The following is a 22,030-nucleotide window of genomic DNA, read 5'->3' as shown; positions in this document are numbered from 1 at the left end:
GTAGAAATAACATCACTTTTTGGATTAGTGGAAAGATAATGTACCTTGACAATTACAAAATTAAAGGGCATGTCTCTTGGATGTGTGAAAGAACACGTTAACTATTATTGAAGAGGCACATTGGTGAGGTTAACTACTTACATATCTATCAGAATAGAATATTGTTTAATTATCATCATTCTAGATTTCTTTACGAGATGTTGAAACATTTAAGAATTCTTAAATTTTTCATTTGCACTGTCGGCCCTTGGACATAGGGTCATTCTCTTGGGTATTTTATGATAGTTTAGTACTCCCTTATTCTAAAATAATTGTGCAATTGGTGGAGAGAACAAAAAATTGTTTTCATTGTTCATTTTAGAATTTTAAGAGTATTAATTGATATGTTTCCATATAGTGAGTGATAAAAATATTATTTTAAAGGATAAAATAGAAAAATAAATAATATATTTTAAAAAGTTTGCAAAATTAATTGCATTTTTTAATGTGTGTTTCTTTTCTTTTGAACAGTTATTTTAAAACCGAAGAAATATGTTATTTTAATAATTTCAATACATTTTAGTCTAACTTTATGTCCTTTTGCATTTTTTGTTTATTTTAGGATTTTTTTTTGTTATTTCCATATATTTTTATGTCTTTTTTCCTAGTTTTAGTGTGTAGGTATGCTAGCGCGACCGCAAGAGCATGTTGGCGCGACTTCGTTAAATTCGCATGGATTTGGTACAGTGGTTGGTCGGGATCTGGGTTCCTTGGAGCTCATGTTCCCTTTGTGCACGTCTCAGATTTTGTTCTCCAATTAAGGGACCTGATTCATGATGATCAGTGGCACCTGGAACAACTCTACATTACCTCTCGTTGGGTACAAGGGAGTGGTTTTCTCGGGTAACTCAGGTGGTTGAGGAGAATTCTGGGGATATGGACTTGACAAGGAAGTAGCAATGACATTTACTCGGTGAAATCGGGGTATACGTGGCTTCGAGTCTAGGTGGAAGATCAGGTAAGAGATGGAGCATGGAATTTGGTGTGGAAGCAGAAAATTCCAGAGAAAGTTAGAATGTTTCTCTGGATGTCACTCCATAACGCACTACTAGTTAATGCTAACAGAGTCTGTTGTCACCTGGTTACATTGGTTGTCTGCAGTGGTTGCTTGCATGAGCAAGAAGATGGGGTCCATTGCTTGCGAGATTGTTCCTTTTCGATGCAGGTCTGGCAGGGTTTGGGAGCACTGAGTTATAACGGGTTCACGCACAAGGATTTGTCTGGTTGGATAGAGAGGCAAGCGAGGAGTAAGCATGGTATTAGGTTCATCGCACCGTTGTGGGGCGTATGGCGGTGGCTGAACAACATAATTTTTTAGGAGCGTCCCTGGACCTTGCAAATGAAGATGCGTAGAATTAATCATGATCATGAGGAGTTCGTGAATTACAGTCAAGCCGAGGCTTTGGAGGATGGCAGGGCGGTAGAGTCTGGTTGGCGTGCTTCCCCTGGCCTCATGGTGCGGTCAAGCTAAACACAAACAGAAGCTAGCTAGAGGATGCGAACAACATGAGGGGTGGCGGCCTTCTTCGAGGCCATTGTGGCCACTGGATTGTGGGCTTTAGTAGTTATGCGGCAGGGGGGTGGGGGGTCTTCCTTCTTGGCGGAAGCGACAACATTAAGAGACGGGTTGGACTTGACCTGGAATTGAGGTTACCGTAATGTGTTATGTGATTGTGATTGCAAGAATCTCATCATAATTCTTGAGGATGAGGAGGGGATTGATATGCACGTTGAAGCCTAAATCTTGAGGCAAATTCGTGAGTTGCTCTCGCGCTGCTGGAAATGAGTGTGTGTTGGATCTCACAGGATGGGAAGGGTGTAGCTGATTGGCTTGCAAGGAAAGAGGCTTCATAGTTGCCTCCCAGACATCTGTGTTGAGAATAGGCTCAACAGGGAGCTAGGAACGTTGTTTTTCAAGTCCTCCTTGTCTGTGACCTAGTTTTTCGTTGGAGAAAAAAAAAGTAATCTAACAGAGATAAAATGTTATTCAAATAGGAGATAAAATTTCAAAGGATAAAAAATTGTCTTAACGTGAAATTCTATATTTTATAAATTTCATTTTATATTAAACTTTCTTCAAAAATAGAATTTTACGTACATCAAATATTCAAAATTTCTGTTACAAATTTATAACTGAAATTCGCTAAAAAGTTGATTTGATAACATTTTTTTGAAAGTGTTGATTTGATAACATAGAACTTTTAATATTATAAAAAAATAAATAATTATATTTTTTATTTTAACCATACTACTCAGTTGATTACAAATCTTTAAATGCTTTGTTTACACTGAGCACACAACGACATAACGAAAGAATATTCTTTCCCAGTTCAAGTGATTCTTCATCTCCTAAGCATTAAATACAAACATTGAGCAGAGAAAAACTGGTAGTGGTAGGTTGAAACTATATAGTTAACGAAGCTTGGATTATTGTGCTTGTGAATTGTGGCACCACTCTTAGTTTTTATCGAACTATATAAACTGTCATAAGCTGTTTAAAACGTGACTTTTGGGGCCACAAACCACATCAAACACCTACTTCTTCTGTGCCATTACATATTTACATTCATACTTCTGCTATTCCAGTTTCTGTTCCTTTTCCCTCTCAATAATTGACATCATATCACGTAGCTTCTGTATCACCTTCATCTTCTTCCACCAACATTGTTTTCATTGTCATCCTTACACAAAGCAGGTAAGAAGTTATCTGTGCCTTTTATCAACTCTCAAACTAGATATACTAGTTTGCTCTTTCCACTTTCAGTTTCGCATGTTTTTATTTGTTTTGCTGTTTTCCTCTGTTAATTGCTGCAGGGTACTCTGAATCAATTTTCTCTGTATTCTTCATTATATATGTCTTATTTGGTTATCTTCTGTTTTGCAATTATACACATAGATCTGCATCTTTATAGAAAAAGTATGTTTTTAGGAATAGTAACTTTTCAGTATTTACCAATGGTGGTTGGTTCATGTGGTACATCTCCTTAAGTAAGGGTTTGAGTCTTGTGAACCGGGGGGAAAAATAACCGCTCAAGAGCTAGTCTCACTGTGACGTGAATGTTTTTTGCTAGCCTCTTGTAGAGGAAACTTGTGCTAAGGCCAAAAAAGTAAATATAAAAAACTTGTCAGTATTTGGCTTTAGTTCCTGATTTTTAAAGTATCTCATTTTGGTCTTTTTATTTTTAAAATAATCTCATTTAGTTTTTGAAATGTGTTTCTGTTCCTTATGTTGGATAAATGTAATGAATGAACAATTCCTTGTTTTTTTTTCAATCTTCAGAGAATGGCTACTGAAGTATATCACCACGCTATTGGAACCTTCCAATCCCATTCCTGCTTCAACAATATTAGCCATCACCAAAAGCTTAGGAACAATGTATTAAAGCTGGAGGCAAAGGATTTTTTCAGCAGTAAATGCCTGTTAAGGACAGGAACTAAAATTAATAGCTCTAGGCAGAGGAATTGCAGTGCAATTCGATCTTCAACTTCTCAAACATCAATGGTTGATACAGTGTCATCATCCCCTTCAAGAAGAAATACAAGTGACACTCCCAAGAAATCAAGTAAGAAACTATATGCTGTCAATTAACACTCATTGCTGGACATTTCATCCTTCATGTTCATTAATAGAGTAGCATTCCAATGTTGTATTTCTTTTCTAAGAAAACTTGTATTGTGTCCTTTAGTTAGTCATCGTTGATTTTGCTTAATGTGTTGAATTTTCGCCCCTTACTTAGGTGAAGCTGCGCTGATCCTTATTAGACATGGCGAGTCCTTGTGGAACGAAAAAAACTTATTCACAGGTTGTGTTGATGTTCCACTAACCGAGAAGGGCATAGATGAGGCAATTGAAGCTGGCAAAAGAATTAGCAACATTCCAGTTGATGTCATATTCACATCTGCTTTAATTCGTGCACAAATGACAGCCATGCTTGCCATGACACAGCACCGTCGTCGGAAGGTAACTACCTAAAAGTGATTCTGGGACTAGAATCAATTCTCTAAGTTGATTGCTAAACATCTACAATAATAAATAATCACCTAAAAATGATTCTGTTAAATGAGAATTGATTATAAGACTCTCAAACATCTATTCAACTTTCCTGGATGTAGGTGCCTATTATAATGCACAATGAGAGTGAACAAGCAAGGGAATGGAGTCAAGTTTTTAGTGAAGATACAAAAAAGCAATCCATTCCAGTCATAACAGCTTGGCAACTAAATGAAAGAATGTAATAGACATTTTCCCTATTTTTTGTTTGGGATTCCTGCTTTTCAACCTTGTATGTTACAAATGACTCGTATGCTTTAATTGTCATAATTTTAGGTATGGGGAGCTACAGGGTCTCAATAAGCAAGAAACAGCAGACAAATATGGAACGGAACAAGTCCATGAATGGCGCCGAAGTTATGACATACCTCCACCAAATGGCGAAAGTTTGGAAATGTGTGCTCAAAGAGCAGTTGCCTATTTTAGAGACCAAGTACGTGACAAAATCTTGCTTCTTTGTTTGTGCTTCGGGATCTGTATTTCCCGTTTGTGCTGAGGCAAACGGGAAATCAAACACGCACTAGCAAATCAGTGTTATGTGTTATAATACTGATTCAAGTGACATCATGGTGCAGATTGAACCACAGCTTTTATCTGGAAAGAATGTTATGATTGCAGCCCATGGAAATTCACTGAGATCCATTATCATGTATCTTGACAAACTTACTTCCCAAGAGGTTACTGGAGAATTCTGAATCATCATGAATCTTATGCTTATGAGCCATGACAGATACACTAGTAATCATTCTTTCATCCTTTCATGTTTTGACAGGTTATTAGTTTAGAACTATCAACTGGAATTCCAATGCTATATATTTTCAAAGAAGGAAGATTCATAAGGAGGGGTAGTCCCATAGCCCCAACCGAAGCTGGTGTTTATGCCTATACTAGGGTATGCACCTATATTATATATTCCTTCTAAATTTCATCCCATTTTGCTGAGATGATATGCTTCTTTTGGTATCTGTTACTAGCTTGGTATTCAAATAAAGTTCCATTCTTCAAATCTTCCTTTTAAAAGTCTGCTAGGCACTGACGACGTTATTATTCGGTTCAATCATCACAGGGTTTGGCTCTTTACAGACAGAGGTTGGATGACATGTTTCAATGATATTTTTAAGGTTGGGTTTACATCAATTACTGAACTACTTCTGTTTATGCTTCTGTTCTGTGTCACCTATTTTTTCTTCTTTTCTTATCTTTTTTCCCATTTTGTTATCTTTGTTTCAGGGAACATATCAGTTATCAAGCATCAGCAACATTGAAGGAGAGTCACATAAGGGAGAAACCAGATTTATCAGTATTGAGTTAGATACAATGAAAGTTTGGGCTTCTCTTTGGGATGTCTAGCTTCACTCCAGTGTCCTAGACTGCTAGTTAAACCTTCCATGAGTCAATTCTTATATAAATGATTTCACGTCCATTATGTATATGAGTTCATTGAGTTGTAATATCAATTTTACTGGATACCCTTAATTCTTACAATAAAACTTGTTATCCCAGAATACTGCTTTTCATTAGCTCCTCCTTCCACTTGCAGTGGGAGTTTACATGAATGTCTTTCTTACAGTTTTCAATTCAAAATAGCCTGCACTGCAGTATTTTAATCTGTTCAAATTAAAAACAAATGTTTGAATTTTTATTTTTTAAGTATAAAAAAACCAGTGATGGTGTTTATCCATTCTTATATACTATTAAATTTGTGTTCTGTTACAAAATTTGACAAAATTATATCTTCTTTTTTATAAGCAAAATTATATCTTTGTATATTAAATCAAACTCTAATGAATATTAATTTAAAATATAAGTATTCAAAATCAAATAATTTCCTTCATCAAACATCACAAATAATGAGATAATTACAAACTAAAATTAAATTAATTTTTTAACAATTAAAATTATTTTAAAATTTAAAATTAAAGTTTTACTTTTTGTATTTTCACATTTAAATTTATTTTCTATTTCCCCAAAATATCTGTTCAGTGCATGGAATTATAAATACTTTGTAGTACATAAATTAAATTGAAAGAAAACGTATGAGAAGATAGGCGATTTAGAAAATCAAACACCATAAAACGTTAGGTTAGGTTAGAATAGGATAAATTTTCCATGAGACTCTCACCTTAGAGGAACCAGATCCAAGCCTAGATAACACATGAATTCCTAGACATGATGCAGTTGGGTGAAGGAGAAATAGACCTGCTTGCTATAATAATCAATCATCTGTCAATAAGAGTCTAAGAGAAGCCAATTATTGTTGGATGAGCAAGTAAGAATCCATACCAACTTTAAAGGTGAGAAGGTCCAATATATTACAAGTGTGTTTGGTTTAGCTGTTGCAAACCAATTTAGGTTCCAAAATCAACTCAAGCAAGTAGCCACAAAGTGTAGCTTTTGAAAAAAGTGCATTAACTTATGCGTCCACTACTCAAACCAACATGCGCATGGTAAAATCATAACATAGTAAAATCATCTGTCATCTTAAATACAACATCAAGTTAACAAAAAGTCTCTTGATACTAAATTTCAAACAAGAATGTCACAGCACCTTGCTACCTCACTGCCTCTATGTAAACTCAGAGGCTCTAAGGGATGTAGTTTCTCGTTCTAAATTTCAAACAAGAAAGTCATAGCACCTTGCTATCTTCATTTGCATTTCTTTTCCCTTGATTATTCTCATCATGGTCAATGATGTCATTTCTTTTCCCTAGATTATTCTCATCATGGTCAATGATGTCAGTTTCCGAATCGGGGTTAGGGGAACAATCAATTTTCTCACTGTCAGATGCACATACTTTTTTCTCATTATCTGAAGCATCAGAATCTGTGTCTAACTTAATTGAATCTAAAGAAGGAGCAATGTTTTGGACTGAGGATGTAGAGTTTTCACTTGCCCAAAAAGAGGGAATCTTCTTGTCATCCTCTTTCATTCGCTCAGCATATTTGTTTATCTCAAACTCTGCAGTATCTTTCCCACCAAATGCAGATTCAAGATGGTCAAAATCAAACAAATCCTCCATTAGCTTCTTGGTGTTCTGATCATCAGAGTAACCGAACTTGACTTTATTATAAGTCTTGGTCTCTAATAGGGGCTTTACCATCTGCAGCAGAATATATTTTGTCATCACAAAACGGAACAAGATTAATCAGAGTAATTATTAGCAGTTAAAACAAATGCACTTGTTTGGATAAGTAAACTACAAAATTTCCTACATAGCTTTGCAATTCTAGAAACCAGTGAATAGATTCCTATGCCAGAAGCAAAGTAATAGAAGTAAATGAGTTGGATACTTTTGACTTTTAGAGTCCTTAAGCCTCATTATTATAAAGAATGACAGGTTTGGAAAATTAAAAAAATGAAATCAAATGAAAGATGAAAAACTTGGATCTAGTTCATCACACAAATAATGAATGGAAGAAAAAGAAAGGAGCTTGCATCCAGTGCTTCAATTCTGAACCAAGTGCACTTCGATTTCAATCACAACCTCACCTCAAGTGCCTCGAATATCCATAGAGCATAAAAAGATCCTTAAGAACGAAATTCATTTTTGGACTCATATTTTGGCATAAGTCTAAAATATTCAGCATTAAAACATCAACTCGTGCTTCATTAAACATTTCATAGGCCATTACATTACAAGTTAAATTATATATGGCTTAACCAAAAGCAACATGTTTGCATAAACAATACCAAGAAGATTGAAGCATGAAGTGCGAGAATGAAAAGGCTTTACCGTGAAGAATGGTTCGAAGAATTTAGGCGCATTGTACAGTATTGCAAGACCAAGCCGTTCGGGATAATGTTCTTGTAATACATGGGCAGTTTCACGTGTCACTTTGATTGATATATGTGACATATTGAAACCCTGGAAGTCAATCAGCCAGACCATCTGTTCCTGTTCTTGTGAAAGATTTAAAATAGCATTCTCCATGCAGTATACCAAATACTTAATTTGTCCTTTTGTTGACTTTGAGTTCTGCACTCCAAATAAAGAAGAAAATTAGAAAAATAGATAACATCCACTACAAGATCAATTATGCATAAGATTTTATCAGTTATGCAGGTATCATCGATCGGTACTCATAGATAGTTAGCTGAGAAGTAGTTTTAGCTAATTTGAGAGAGTTAGTTCGAGTGAGAGAGAAGGTTATAAATAAGAGACTTAGAGAGAAACAGCATCTTTTGGGGACCATTTTGTAATTGGGAATAGGAGAGTCTAGGATCTCTCAAATAACCTGGGGTTACTTGAATAATACCGATGTTTTATTTCTTCTTCTTTGGCTGGTTCCTATCAATCATCTATTTGATCTATCATCAATGTCAAAGCACTGAGTAAAAGAGTGCTTTCTAGGAGTTAAAATGGTAGAACTGAAACCCGATAAGGCGATAAGGTAGTTTGAAAAAAATATGTTTAAACAATTCCTGCATTCTCATTCTTATATTTTCACTAAATCCAAGCCCACTCTAAACATCTGACTTAGAAATGCTCCAACGTAAGAATGATTTTCAGAAGATACCTGGCGGCCAGGTCTCATTACAAGGACTGTTCTCCCAAGCTTGTCAATATAATTTGCCCTATAGATCTTTCCTGTCTCTGCTTCATGAGCAATATCTTCCTGCATCGGCAGAAAATACACATCAGACAACTTTCACCAGAAGATAATTTCGGAAAGTTTATAGTTTGACCTAACTTAACCAGATTACACACAATTCATGAGTCAATAATTGACTAGGTCAACTGAATTTTTTTAATGAGTCTTCAGATTAATATGACATTCAGTTGCTGGTTGTGCCATATTGATCAGATATGGCAACAAGACCAGTGGCTCTGCTTGAGAACATTAAATATTTACTCAGGACTCAGGCTATCCTCAACTCCACTTTAAGAAAGGGTGAAAACATACAGAACAAATACTTGGCTTCACCATACTAAACTAGTTATATAGAAAAATCTTGACATAGACATAATAAAACAAGGCTCATCCCAGCTATGCATTATGACTCAAAAGTTAGTTTGAAATAAAAAAACATAAAAGTCGCTACCCACCCAGCGGATCTCTTCCGGTTTGTACTCTGCTCTCCATTTTAAGGTTTGCTTCAACATTTTAGCTGCCTTCTTGACATTCCAATTCCGTGCCCTCAAATACCTTGAGATGGATGCATCAGAACAATAGATGGATGCCTTACCGGACAGCGGCCCAATTAACCTTCTCAACTCATTGATCTAGAAGGAAGAACATCATAATCCGTCACAGTGCTCCTTTGCTCAAAACATTGCAGTTTAATAGTTTCCAAAAAACTGTGTCAAAACATACCTTTGCCTGCTGTTCTTGCGGTATTAACGTTTTCTCATGACCATTAGAGGCGGATTTCTTTGAATCCATGCTCATGTTGGTCAGTGTAGAGACTCTCTAAAAGTCCAAATTAAATGCTGCAGTAGTCAATACCAAGTTATGTAAGTAACCACTAATCTTCTAAATATTTTAAGAAACAGAGAGCTAGACATAGGTATCTTTTTATCCAATAGCCGATTAAGCAGTCAGGCTGTAATTTTAAAAATGAATAAAAGCTGTAAATATAACAACTCTAACATCAACAATAAATTAAAGACCACATTCAGTGAAATTATGCCAGCTAAACTTTGAAGGGGTCAATCTGAATTCCTGAGATAACCTTAAATATCAGTATTCATTTATAGTCACTTAGGATAGTCGGTGTATTTATTAAGAAATAGATTACATGTTGATTGAAAATTTTTAATTCATATAAAACTGAGGGATCAAAACAAAGTTTTAAACCCAGAAGCAGGGATAGGACAGCATTGAAGTTTCTCTATTGGTGGTGGGAGGGATACCACAGCCCCCCAACCAAAAAAAAAGTGCATATTGCAGGTATATATTCAGCGAAAGATGTGTGGATGATGAATGCACCCCGGAACTAACTTTCTAGTTCCACAAGTGGCAGAAAGCAATGCACCACAAACCATAATAAAGACAAAGTTTCATTGTATATTTTGACATCACACTGGACAAGCATTACCAATTAATGAAAAAATCAAAGTATATGAAGTTGAAAGATAATAGAATTCATTAACACTGATGGATGAAAATAGATAACAGATACCAATGGTTCATGTAGGTTTATACCTTACATTCAATTCAACGTGGTTTGGAATGGAATCAATCTTTCAAGATTATTTTTGAAATTTAAATATTCCACTAGATTCTGACATTTGTTTTATTTCCACAAGGCATATCCTATTCCTATGCAACATGAGGCAAATGGAATCATAGGAATAGCTCAGAACACCCCGGGGGGGTGGGGTAATAACTTTACCATTGAAAAACTCAATTACTCGTGGAACTATTGGCACTCTAATTATGTAATCATAACCCCTACTAGTTAAAACATTTTTGCAAATTCCCCTGATTTACTTTCATAATCAAGTCAAATCATAACTGATCAAATGCCTATTTGTTTATTCATATTGAACTGAGGAGAATATAGGAACTTGCAACTAAAAGTAGCTAGCGAGGATTTCAAATATTGGACAATATAGCATGCTATTAGGCCCATCCATCTGTTAAACCTAAATGACTTGCCCTTACATTCCCTTGGTACTTTTTCATTTTAAAACCTTTACACAAACCAATATTTTAATTCATATTTCATCATAAACCAGTGGCTATTAAAGGCAACCAAATCATCCACTGCAGGCTCAAGAAAGGCCTTGATAGATGAGGCCTGGCAGTCACTGAGTAATACCACACTTCAGGAACAACAAACCAACAAGTTAATCCTATTATTGAAACCCTTCAAAAAAATTAATACTTTGATGTATGGATACAGGTACGATAATCAGATATGACAAAAGGATGACATGAGAATATGGAATTTCTTAAAATTTTAGGATATGGGTACAGCAAGATAGTCATAAAATAAATGAGACATGATTAATTGACACTACATGTCAAAATTCGACAATTACACTACTATATAACTCTTTGTAGAATGTGAAATTTATCAATCAAACCGTTGAATCATGGTATATTACTTTGATGATCATATTCACCGAATTTCATATATTTTGGACATTTGTAGGCATGTAATGTTCTCTCTTTTTTTGGTTAAACAAATGGTAGAACGAAGAGCACCTCCAAAATACCAGGCAGAGGCCAGTGGCATGCTGGGGAAACCAGCCCCACTCCTAGGTAGGAGCGCCATGGGATCTCCCTAGGGAGGGCTGCCCACCAACTCAGATTTTACTAGACGCGCGGGGGACTCATAGGCTTCCAATCTAACTGTATTAGACCTTCCTACTCCAACACACACATATAACACCCTAAATAAAATGAAAATGACAAAACAAGTAGTGCGACTCCACGATTAAGGGATAAAGTGCAGAAAATAATTTTTTTTATTTTCACCATTACTCATTTTAGAGGCTACAGACTCATACTTAAATCTATCCATTTCTCATGATATAAAACCCATGTAGGCCAGTGTAATCAAATAGCGGCCGCTATAGCGTAGCGGATTTTTGGCTAATCGCAACGCCGCTATTCACCGCTAAATAGTGGCCGAAATAGGTGATTTTTGGCTCACCGCGATGGTCCGCGATCGCGATTTGACAACACTGATGTAGGCACATTTGAAAACGGAAAAATTATACATATCCAAGGACTACTACTTACTTTTCAAATTTTCAAAAATATGTAGAGTAAACTTCCCAGATCTATTACCACAAGCGGTTATAGCTCTTCTTACAGTCTAGAAATTTTCTGAAACGGTGAAATTTACCCAAATTCAATTATGTTTCCAGATTCCCATTAAAACATTATCAGATCAGCAAATCGAAACAGCTGAATCAACAAAACAGTTTAAGACAGTACTGACCTGAGAGTCGAGTTGGGATCGATACGGCGGCGCGTGATTGAGAGGGTTACGATTCTGAGGGAGATTTGAAAGGTCAACTCCGTTGTTTTTGTTTTGGCTATATACGCTCGGTGAGTGTAATAATGAGGATAAATGGATTTGGAGATTGCGAAGCCGATGGATGCTGATGCTGATGCTGATGCTGATTCGGATACCCTTTATTTCTTGCAATCACACATGTGACAATCAGCTGAATCCATGTGGAATCTTAAGTTCCGCACATCCGACACATAACTGATAACTCATTTTTTTATTTTTTTATTTCAAAAATCATTTTGAGGGTAGGATTTCACGTCATAAATAATTATTTGTCTCCGTAGAATAGCTTAAGTGGTAGGAGCTGGGGAACATATGGCTTGGGTGGGGTATAGAGATCGATTTTTTGCAGGTACGATTTATCTTTCCAATGTAACAAAAGAAAATTATTAATTTACCTCACAAAATAATTTTTAATACAATTTTATTTTTTTGATACATCCAAAGCAATACAATTTTATTTTGTTTAAATAGGAAAAATAAACTACAATTGTCCAAGGTTTTTTTTATAGTACAATTGTCCAAGGTTGATCTCTGAACATCTATTTCTTTAACTTATATGTTAATTAGCTCTTACCACTTAAACTATATTTTAGAACAAATACAATTTTATTACGTTAAATTTAATTTTATTAAAATTTAAAATAAGTTGACCTAAACATATGGAGAGTTGTACCAAAATAAATATGTTTTAAGATTAAAACATATTTTAAATTAAATTAGTGAGAATAATATATATTGACTTTAAATAATATTTTTATCTCACATGGAACACATTTTTTTTATGTTTTTTTTTCTTCCTTATGTGCTGGAGAAATCAAACTTGGCTCCTGGTCTAATTCTAAATGCAGTCACAAGTCAGAGTGGGTGAGCGGCAATGTCGCTGCTTGAAATTTCCATCTTCTAGACGTTTAATTAAATAAAATAATTATAAAAGAATGTCCAATGATTTAAAAATGTTATTTGCAATTTTTACATGTAGGTTGGGCTGGTTTTTTATCTCAGAACCGGTTGGTTCTTATCTTCTCATGTACCAAAAAAGAATCAGTTGGTGTTGAAAGTTTAAACATTTTCCAAACCAACCAACCACGAGCATATATGAATATTTGGTTCAAATGGAATTTACACTTTTTCTTTTTATAATTTTACTCTTATTCTATTTTCCCCATTCAATCACTCACGCAATTCACTTAATTATTACTATGTACAAGTTTATAATTAGTTTCAAAAATAAAAGTTTATAATTAAAAGGCGGGGTTGGGACATCATAAGAAGAAATAGGACATCTAGTTAAGTTTTAGATTGTAAGACAGTTTTAAACAATTTTAGACTGAAACTCAATTAAATTATGTCATATAAAATTAAATTGTTACATTTATTTTTAATTTTAATTAAAATAAGATTTTTTGTTTTGACGGGTAAAATAAGATTAAACTTATGATGTGATGAAAATCAGGTGTATACGTGAGTGAAAAAAAGAGTTTTATTAATTCATAAATAGATCGGAAGATTATTGTGAGTTTGTGTATGCTTAGTTCAATGAAAGTAGACACTTATGTCTTAGGTTACAACACCGTTGTTAAAGTTATGTTTTCTGTGCTTCAAGTATCTATTGATCCATGTTAGATTTCAGGGGACTAGCATTAGATCGAGAGATTGGTGTGGGTCTGGTCCAAGAGAGAAACTTTTTACTGTATCAATTGTCTTAGGGTGAGAATATCTTGGGTAGGAATGAATTTCTACGTGACAGGTGGAGTTATGAGTTCTAACAGGAGTTTCCGGGTGAGAACGGAGATTCGCAAGCCTAGGATTCCTTGTCTTAGGATGGATTTGTCATTGGGAATGTCTTTGAGAGAGAACTTGAGCTATATTATTCCTTTTGAGTTTTCTAGATGGTAAGGGATTACGTCTAGGAATTCTAATTGATAGATTCACCTAGGCTAGGGATAGTTAGGTGGATAGCTCTCGGCATCATAAGTGAAATGAACCATTACATAAGTGTTTGAGTTGAAAACAATCAAAGGACTAGGTGACGACATTTCTAAATACGTTTTCTTCTGTGTTACCTCAGTAAACCTTCTTTTGTTGTTTTCTTTTATATTCAAAAACTACAAAAATAATTTATCAAACATCTTTTTATCCGCTCAAATCAATGTTTAACGGGTGGAACTAATATTCACACAATCCCTGAGGACGATAAACTCGTATCTACTTTACTACGATTGAATCATAAGGGTTTAGTTCCAAAGCAGTACAAATAACAAGGAAAAAACCTTTATCACTTATCACGTGGATTGTTGTTAACTTCATTTCAATATATCTTTACGGCTTATAAAAAAAGTGGATTGTTGACAAGTCAAAATTAATGACACATCATCAACTAGCATCGACTTAACTTTATTTATCTATATAAGAAGTTTTGTTCACTCAAATTCTTATATAATTTCACTTATAAGATTTTTTTTTCCATTGTAGTTTTGCAATATGATATATCAATATTTCTATTTTAAGAATTCTTAAGTATTTATCGTATTTTAGATTTTTTTTTATTTCTTTATTGTAGAATGTCAAATCTAGCAAAGCTTGAATTCCTTCGTCTTGATGATTTTATAAGAAAGTATTTGACATGTGTACATGGTCTTGAAATTCATCATCATGTTATGAATCACGTTGAAAAATGGTTTTCATTCAACATCATTAACATGAAGAACTAAAAGCTAGGGATCATACTGTTAAAGATCCATTAGTTTTTCTTTTTAATGAATAAGAGATATGACCATCTTTTATCCTTCCAAAAGTTACTTGTAATGGGAGAACTTACAAGTAAGGTTTTGACTTGTCAACAATCCACTAGGTTTTTTTTATCCTAATGGTTTTTCCTAGTAAGGTTTTGATGATGTTCTTTCTCTAAAATTGGGGTTTTAGGGGGTTTTGTTTTGGTTGTTCTTTTTTTATGTTCCCTTCTTTCATGAGAAGGATGTTCTCATGTATTTTCTCTTCAATAATATGATTTTTTTGCTGTCAAAAAAAAATTGGAGAACTTACACGCACAAGATTTTAGAGATGTAAGTGAATATAATTCAGCATTTTTCAACATTAGCTAGCTCTCAGTTGAAATTGGGTGGTGAGGAAGTGAATTACGAGATGTTAAGCAAATAGTATTTTCATATTTTCTTGCTTATTGTCTAATTTTATAAAATACTATTATTGGTGTGTTAAAAAACCATAAAATTCGTAGATTAACTGATACGGAATTGTTCTAACTTAAACCGAAGTCTTGGATTTGAGTCATATGAATGTTGTTGCGTTAATTGGTCACCAATGATGCTTCTCTCAATTGATTGAAACACATAATTCTTTGCCCTGGGATCCTTCAATTTGCACTCTTCATTCGCTATGTTTTGTCCTGGGGTTGCATCTTGTGGGAGAGGTGGATTTTCTCCTTCCGGCTGATTCCCAATACTTCTTTGATCACAACAAATTCTCCATGAGCATGGCCCAAAGGTCATAGTAACCATCAAATCTTAGTACTGAAGGTTGAAGGAAACTCCTATCCTATTCTCTGCCATGAGATTTACTTCAACTGTATCCTCACACGAACAATTTCTCTCGTGATTTGATTTCACTCTTTTACGAGTACCAAATGTAAAAGCTAGTTAGACACAATTGTTCTAAGATAAAAGAACTTCACACATTGCATTGATTTCTACCTATGATGCACGGGTACTCCAGTTTGACCAACATACTCGTACCCGGTACGTACCCGGTACTTGTACTCTTGGGTACTTCATGGATACTTAAAAATGCATACACAATCTATACCGAAATTTGATTGTGTAGTTTTTTGGTATCATTTGGATACTTTTTTGTATCTCTACTTCTATTACACATAAAAGCCTATATACTCTACTAATATCTTCAATTTGCATCAATCTATTAGTCAATTAAGTTACTCAATTTTGAGTTTTCTTTCTTGCATCATGGAAAAATCTCAATTTCTTCCATTTGCTTTGTTATTTTTTAGAACAATGTGAATTTTAAGATTTTATTGTACAGATTTTCTCTTAATATGTTGAAAATATAATCATTAAATATATATATATATGAATATATATACTAACGTACCCGTACCCATGATTTTTTGAAAAATGTCGCACCAGTACCCGGTACCGTACCCATACTCGTGCATCCTAGATTTCTTTTACTGTATTTTTGCAACAACTCATTCAATTGTTGATCACCACGTGTAAAAGTTTTGTGAACTGATATGTTTCAAATAGGAAATAATAGCATAACTCTTTTTTTCTTTTCTGCATCGGAAAATATAATAGCATAATTCTACTCTGGTGAAGAACACTGGAAATAATGATAAATTGATAATGATTCCTTCACTAGAGCCAATCGAAATTTCAATTTCATAGACTAGCTGCAAATAAATTTGCTTTACCCCTTTACCTTATTGAAGACTCAATCCATTGCAGCATCATCATCAAACAGAGATATTCATAGGGTACTCTTTGTCCCCAACATGTAATAAATAAGACCCCTCTTGTATCACCTTTACACCTCCCTCATTTGCAATGCTAAGATGCTCACAGGGGCTAAGTTCAAACCCAACTTCACCCCTTTCCCCTGCATCTAGCTTCACACTTTGAAAACCTACCAACTGTTTTAAAGGGTTTCCATTTCTCTGTTTCCCCTGCCTCATAAACAGCAACACTGGATGCTTCCCCGCCATGCTTCCATCATTTTTAACTCCCAAAGTCACCGAGACAGACATGCTTTGACAAGTCTCTTCACCGAGCTCCGAAACCAGCTTGTAACGGATGGTTTCGGAGTTTTCATCAACCGTTAAATGAGTGGATGACTGGTTGATGTGAAGGTTGTTTTGTGTGACGGATACGAACTCGTAGGAGTATTTTGAGTAACTTAGACCATAGCCAAATTCATAGACCTTTGGACCTGTGTAAAATCGGTAGGTTCTTCCGGGGTAGCCTGATGCTGGATCAGCTCTCATCCTCATGTCTGTCATTGGTACTCTGATGAAGTCTTTTGGGTACCAAGTAATTGGTAGTCTTCCTCCTGCATTGTAGTGATCATAGAAAGCACCCCATTTGATTAAAAATAGCTTTAGGAAAAGATGCTTTCGTAAAAATTATTTAAGGCATGTACCCTATTCCAATTTGGGTATCAAGAAAAATGTTATGCTAAAATTATAATGTGACTTGCATGGAGAAACCTGAAGACTAATGTGTAAATTTTAGTTTGTCCATTTTAGAATTCGGTTTAAGTAATTCTCACCCAAATGGTAGCTTAAAATCAAAGATTGTTTTACTCTTGATAATGACTTAGTTAGCTATATCTAGTCAATGTGGAACCTTAACACCCCTCATGCCCATGCCCAAAGATGGACATCTGAGTGTGAAGTTTACTGAACATTTGCGAGTGAATCATTTATAAATTGCCTAATCAATGGATCGATGATAGGTTTTGATTCCATCTAAAATTTCAGTTTGTGCCTAATTCTAACGTGAAAAGTTTCGCCCCAATTCTGAAATCCAAGAATGATACTTCTAAAAGAAGTGCTAAGCTTTTATTTCATATTCTGGGTTGTCAAACTAATCACAAGAAGTTTAATAGTCTCCTCCGAGATGGTTCTGTAATTTTGTTTATGAAAATTCAAGCAAAGAAAATAGTGTAATTCTCAACAAACCTATCTCTTGACCACATTATCCAATACCTAGTGTAAGTTAAACAACTCTATAAATGTGTTTATTTGTTCGTGGGTATAGTAGAAAATTCACCTGGGTTATGGTCTCCAAAGATAACCTGGGCCAGTGCCACTCCTCCAAGTTCACCAGGATAACCAGCCCACAATATGCCTCCAACATTTTTGTTAAACTTAGCTGCAGTGATATCCACAGGACCTCCACACAAGAGGACCAAAATAACAGGTTTCTTAGAAGCACTGGCAACACTATTAATCAGTTCCTGTTGCTTCCCTGGTAACTCTAAGAAATCACGATCATGTGATTCCCTCTCTTGACTTTGATCCAACCCCATAACCAGCACCACATAATCCACTTTTTTCGCAACTTCCACCGCCTCGTTTATTTCAGCAGAAGCACACTGTGTTCCATCACTACAACCAGGGTGATAAATGGTATCCTTAGCATAGTGCTGGAAGCCTTGCAACAGAGTGACCAGTTTACAAGGACGGCCATAGTAGTTTCCTAGAACAGCTAGTGATGAAGCATTGGCATTGGGGCCTATCACTGCAATGCTTGGGTTTGTTTTTGGAAGGGGGAGAATTGATGCAGTGTTTTTTAAAAGGACAATACCGTTTCTGGCGGCTTCGAGTGCTAGTTTTAGGTTTTGTTTGGAGCAGACTTGGTTGGGACCAATTGAGCCATATGTGAGCTTGGAAGGGTTTCCATCAAATAGGCCTAGCCTAATTCTAATGGAGAAGAGATTGTGAAGGGCACGGTCAATTTGAGATATTGGTACTTTTTTCTGCAAAACTGCTGATTTACCATGCTTTGTCAAGTAATCACCACATTCCACATCCATCCCTGGAAAATTTCATAACACAATCAAGTCAATCATCACGGTCCATCAAAATTACATTAGTATTAAATCTTGAATGATCTTCAAAGACCTTTAAAGTCCCATATCCCACAAAAATGCTATATGTTACAAAGGAAAGTTGCAAGAAATGCTGATGTAATAAAATTAGCTATGTTATTTGACAGAAATCATGGGAGTAGTGAGTAACAACTATTTCTTCTTGGGTTCTGTTAGGATCACATTCAATTGGATCTACTATATATGTGTGTTTGGAAAAACTTTTGCACACACGTCAATACATGTTAATGCTTACAAAAATGATTATTGAATCCTAGAATTGTGTTGTTCAACCAAATCGTAGAGTTACAAAAAATCATTTCTGGTGGTCCGTTACCCAACATGACCACCAGAAATGTGTTTTTCCTTTTTTTAATAACTCCATAATTTATGGTAATTCAAAACTGCCACAAAATCTGGATATCGAGCAATTGTCGATCTCACCAAAGTCTAAATCGCCGAACCCTAATGCTTAAGCTAAATTGTGTGATTTTTTGCTTGATGCGGTTTCAAGGGCTTAACGTGAAATTTGAACTCCTAACTAAAACAAATCTAGGATTAACATGCTTTGAAATATGTGTCTTCTTGCATCCGAACTAAGCTAGTACATATGATTCAAGGGATCCTCCTGAAAGGTGTAGGTCCATGGGATCAATTTTTATATAGAAAAGTGGTGTGAAAGAGCATAAAATTTGGCAATGGCATGCGGCATGCGTGGGGGTGACCTTTAAAAAATGTGGACCAAAACCATATGACTTTGCTAGTAACATGGGCAAAGAAAGTAAACTGGCCTAAGACAAGTGAGAAAAGCATCTTGCATTGGGAACATTATTACATCAATAGGATTAGATAATTACCCTCTTCACATTGTGATTTCATTTACATAAAGATTTATTTATACTATATCTCTATGATCATATAAACAAAGGAAGAAAATATTAAGGATTGAAAAGAGAAGAGTGGCAAATGGCAATATACCAGCTCTAAGGACATCAGCCACAGCATCCTCTGCTGTTTTTGCATAGCCTTGCCTATCGTGTATGATCGAGACTGCTCCACAATCCGACGTAATATACCTGATATTAAGTATTAAAATCCAAAAACAAAAGCGTTCCAATTAGTGAATAAAAAGGTAATGTGTCACTCTCACATTCCAGTGATAGCTTAAAATTAAAACTTTCAAATTGGAAAAGAAGTTTCACCAAAAGGGAATAAAAGTGTCATTCTCTCTTCTCAAGTTCACTAGTGAGACCATTGCTTGAAAAGGAGAAAAGCTAGCTAATATACCCATTGAAATTCCATTGTTTTCTTGCGGTGTTGGTTAAGAGATTGAAATCTGCACAATTTGGAACCCCATTGACACGGTTGTAAGCACACATTATTCCACTTGCTCGCCCTTGTTGTATGCAGCTGTGAAATGGGGGTTGATAGGTGTCCGCCAAATCTTGCGGAGTCACCTGCATCAAAAACAATTTAAATTGAACAATTCAGAAAATACTAATGTTACTCCGACATAATTTCTAGTTACATGCAATTTACATACGATTTAGTGACGATTTTTAACCGTTTCTAATGTTTGTCGTAGCTATAAACAACTATAGCTGGAAATCATGTGCATAAATGATTACTCTTCCGAAGCAGCTAGCCCAATAATATTATTAGGTGACCCAATAATATTTAACACTGCACGTGTTATGAATTAAAATTTCCTCAGGCATACGTCAAAATATTAATATGATTTTATCCAATATTTACCATAATTTTCAATCTATCATAATTTTTCAATCACATTACATTATATATCATATGTATCGCCGCTTATTCATATTTACTTCATTTTTCACTCAAGTTATCTAACTTACCCCATGATGTTCTAACATGTTCTATATCTTAAAAACATCATTGATGAATCCCCTAAGATAGGGTTAAATGACAATATAGGGTAAATTAGACAACTCATTTGCACTCTATTATTTTATAGCATGTACATTTAAATAGGTATCCCTTAACCATTATTGTAATTGACAGCACCACTATAGCTAAAATTTGAAAGAATCCAATCTAATGAACAACTTTTACTAATAAAAAAAGAAATTTTCTTCAAACTCACAGAAAAAGACCAAATAACACGCGACTACCCGACATCATGGTCCCAAGTTCCAAACACCCATCAACGGCATAAAACAAAATAATAAAGCAATTACTTTTTCTAAATAAAAAACAAAACATACCAAGAAATAGAATAAACTAAACTAACTAATAACCAATGGATCCAGAGGATTAATATTTTATATTATTAATTAATTACTTTTAGTTATTTAGTTCTACTGTTCTATAATTACATGAGCATCGAAGTCGAAGCGATCCAAACCCTTCCAATTATCCAAATCATAAGCAGTGAAATGTTTGCAGCAAGCTGAAGCTTGAAGACGCTCCCCTAATTTCCCTCCTTCAAATGAATCCCCTTGAAGCCCTCTAACATACGCCACAGCATACTTAGCATTCACCATAGGATCTTCACCTGCAGTTTCTTGCCCTCTCCCCCATCTCGGATCCCTGAAAATGTTAATGTTTGGAGCCCAAAATGTCATCCCCTGAGCTTGCCCCGCATTGTACACCGCTCTAGCTTCTGTTCCAATCACCTTCAAAAAAATGTAGATTATTCACTTTATTGTTGAAAAATAACTTGGGGAAAATGAGTTGCGGATTAAATGGTAGATGCAAAAACACAAAAGCAGTTGGTGTGCAAAACTCGGTACGTACCTTACTAATTTGGTACCAGAGATTGGCGTCGAATGAAGCCGCGGTGAGAATGACTTGGGGGAAACTAGTTGCTGATTTTATAGTGCCATTGAATCTAATGCCCTTGCCAGCGTCTGCAACGCCGTGCAGAGCTTCACTCCACCACTGGTAGCCCGGGATCCCGAGGCGGGGGATCGGTGGCGCTGAGTTGACGAGCTGGGAGAGCTTCTCGTCAAGGGTGAGTCGTGACACGAGGTCCTTGGCTCTTTGAGTGATGGGGAGCTTGGAGTTGCAGAAGGTGTAGGAGTTGGAGTGAGCGCCGCAGGAGTAAGGTGGCTGAGTTGGTGACTGGGCGTGGGCGAGTTGGTGGTGAGTTAGGTAAAGGAAGGAGATGATGAAGAAGGTGATGGCATGGGATAAGAGAGCCATGCTGTGAATGTGATGCAGTGGTGAGTGCAGGTTGCAGAGAACAGAGCATGTTATAAAGACCAGTGTCACGGGAACATGTCCAACAACACATTTTCAGTTTACTTTATTTTGAGTTTTAACTTATTATTGTATATTGTGATAACGTGCTTGGCCTCATCCCAAACAAGACATCT

General features: G+C 35.5%; 3 protein-coding genes across 4 annotated transcripts; 1 reads left to right on the top strand and 2 right to left on the bottom strand.

Moving 5' to 3' along the window:
* The first annotated feature begins 2,311 nt into the window (after nt 1–2,311).
* On the top strand, nt 2,312–5,597 carry LOC130734252 (2,3-bisphosphoglycerate-dependent phosphoglycerate mutase 1-like). Its single transcript, XM_057586595.1, has 9 exons — nt 2,312–2,734; nt 3,320–3,602; nt 3,777–4,000; nt 4,153–4,271; nt 4,367–4,523; nt 4,666–4,767; nt 4,863–4,982; nt 5,157–5,211; nt 5,321–5,597. The coding sequence occupies exons 2-8, from the start codon at nt 3,323–3,325 to the stop codon at nt 5,199–5,201; spliced, it is 1,047 nt and encodes a 348-aa protein (XP_057442578.1). The 5' UTR covers nt 2,312–2,734; nt 3,320–3,322; the 3' UTR covers nt 5,202–5,211; nt 5,321–5,597.
* A 744-nt stretch (nt 5,598–6,341) lies between these two features.
* LOC130734251 (uncharacterized) lies at nt 6,342–12,202 on the bottom strand. Of its 2 annotated transcripts, XM_057586594.1 has the most exons (7): nt 11,988–12,194; nt 11,786–11,872; nt 9,407–9,522; nt 9,139–9,315; nt 8,609–8,707; nt 7,825–8,067; nt 6,342–7,191 (listed from the first exon to the last, which is right to left on the bottom strand). In XM_057586594.1, the coding sequence occupies exons 3-7, from the start codon at nt 9,479–9,481 to the stop codon at nt 6,718–6,720; spliced, it is 1,068 nt and encodes a 355-aa protein (XP_057442577.1). In that variant the 5' UTR covers nt 9,482–9,522; nt 11,786–11,872; nt 11,988–12,194; the 3' UTR covers nt 6,342–6,717. The 2 variants fall into 2 exon arrangements, with proteins under 2 accessions (XP_057442577.1, XP_057442576.1); XM_057586593.1 differs by lacking the exon at nt 11,786–11,872 and having other exon boundaries at nt 11,988–12,202.
* Nucleotides 12,203–16,425: 4,223 nt separating this feature from the next.
* LOC130734250 (probable beta-D-xylosidase 7) lies at nt 16,426–22,030 on the bottom strand. The gene is made up of 6 exons (XM_057586590.1): nt 21,450–22,030; nt 21,029–21,328; nt 19,974–20,143; nt 19,665–19,762; nt 17,867–18,634; nt 16,426–17,144 (listed from the first exon to the last, which is right to left on the bottom strand). Exons 1-6 carry the CDS (start codon nt 21,855–21,857, stop codon nt 16,552–16,554), a joined length of 2,337 nt encoding a protein of 778 aa, XP_057442573.1. The 5' UTR covers nt 21,858–22,030; the 3' UTR covers nt 16,426–16,551.

The sequence above is a fragment of the Lotus japonicus genome, chromosome 1, assembly GCF_012489685.1.
Source record: "Lotus japonicus ecotype B-129 chromosome 1, LjGifu_v1.2".
Lineage (NCBI taxonomy): Eukaryota > Viridiplantae > Streptophyta > Magnoliopsida > Fabales > Fabaceae > Lotus > Lotus japonicus.
Note: the sequence above shows the minus strand (reverse complement) of the source record. Positions and strands in the feature narration are given on the sequence as shown.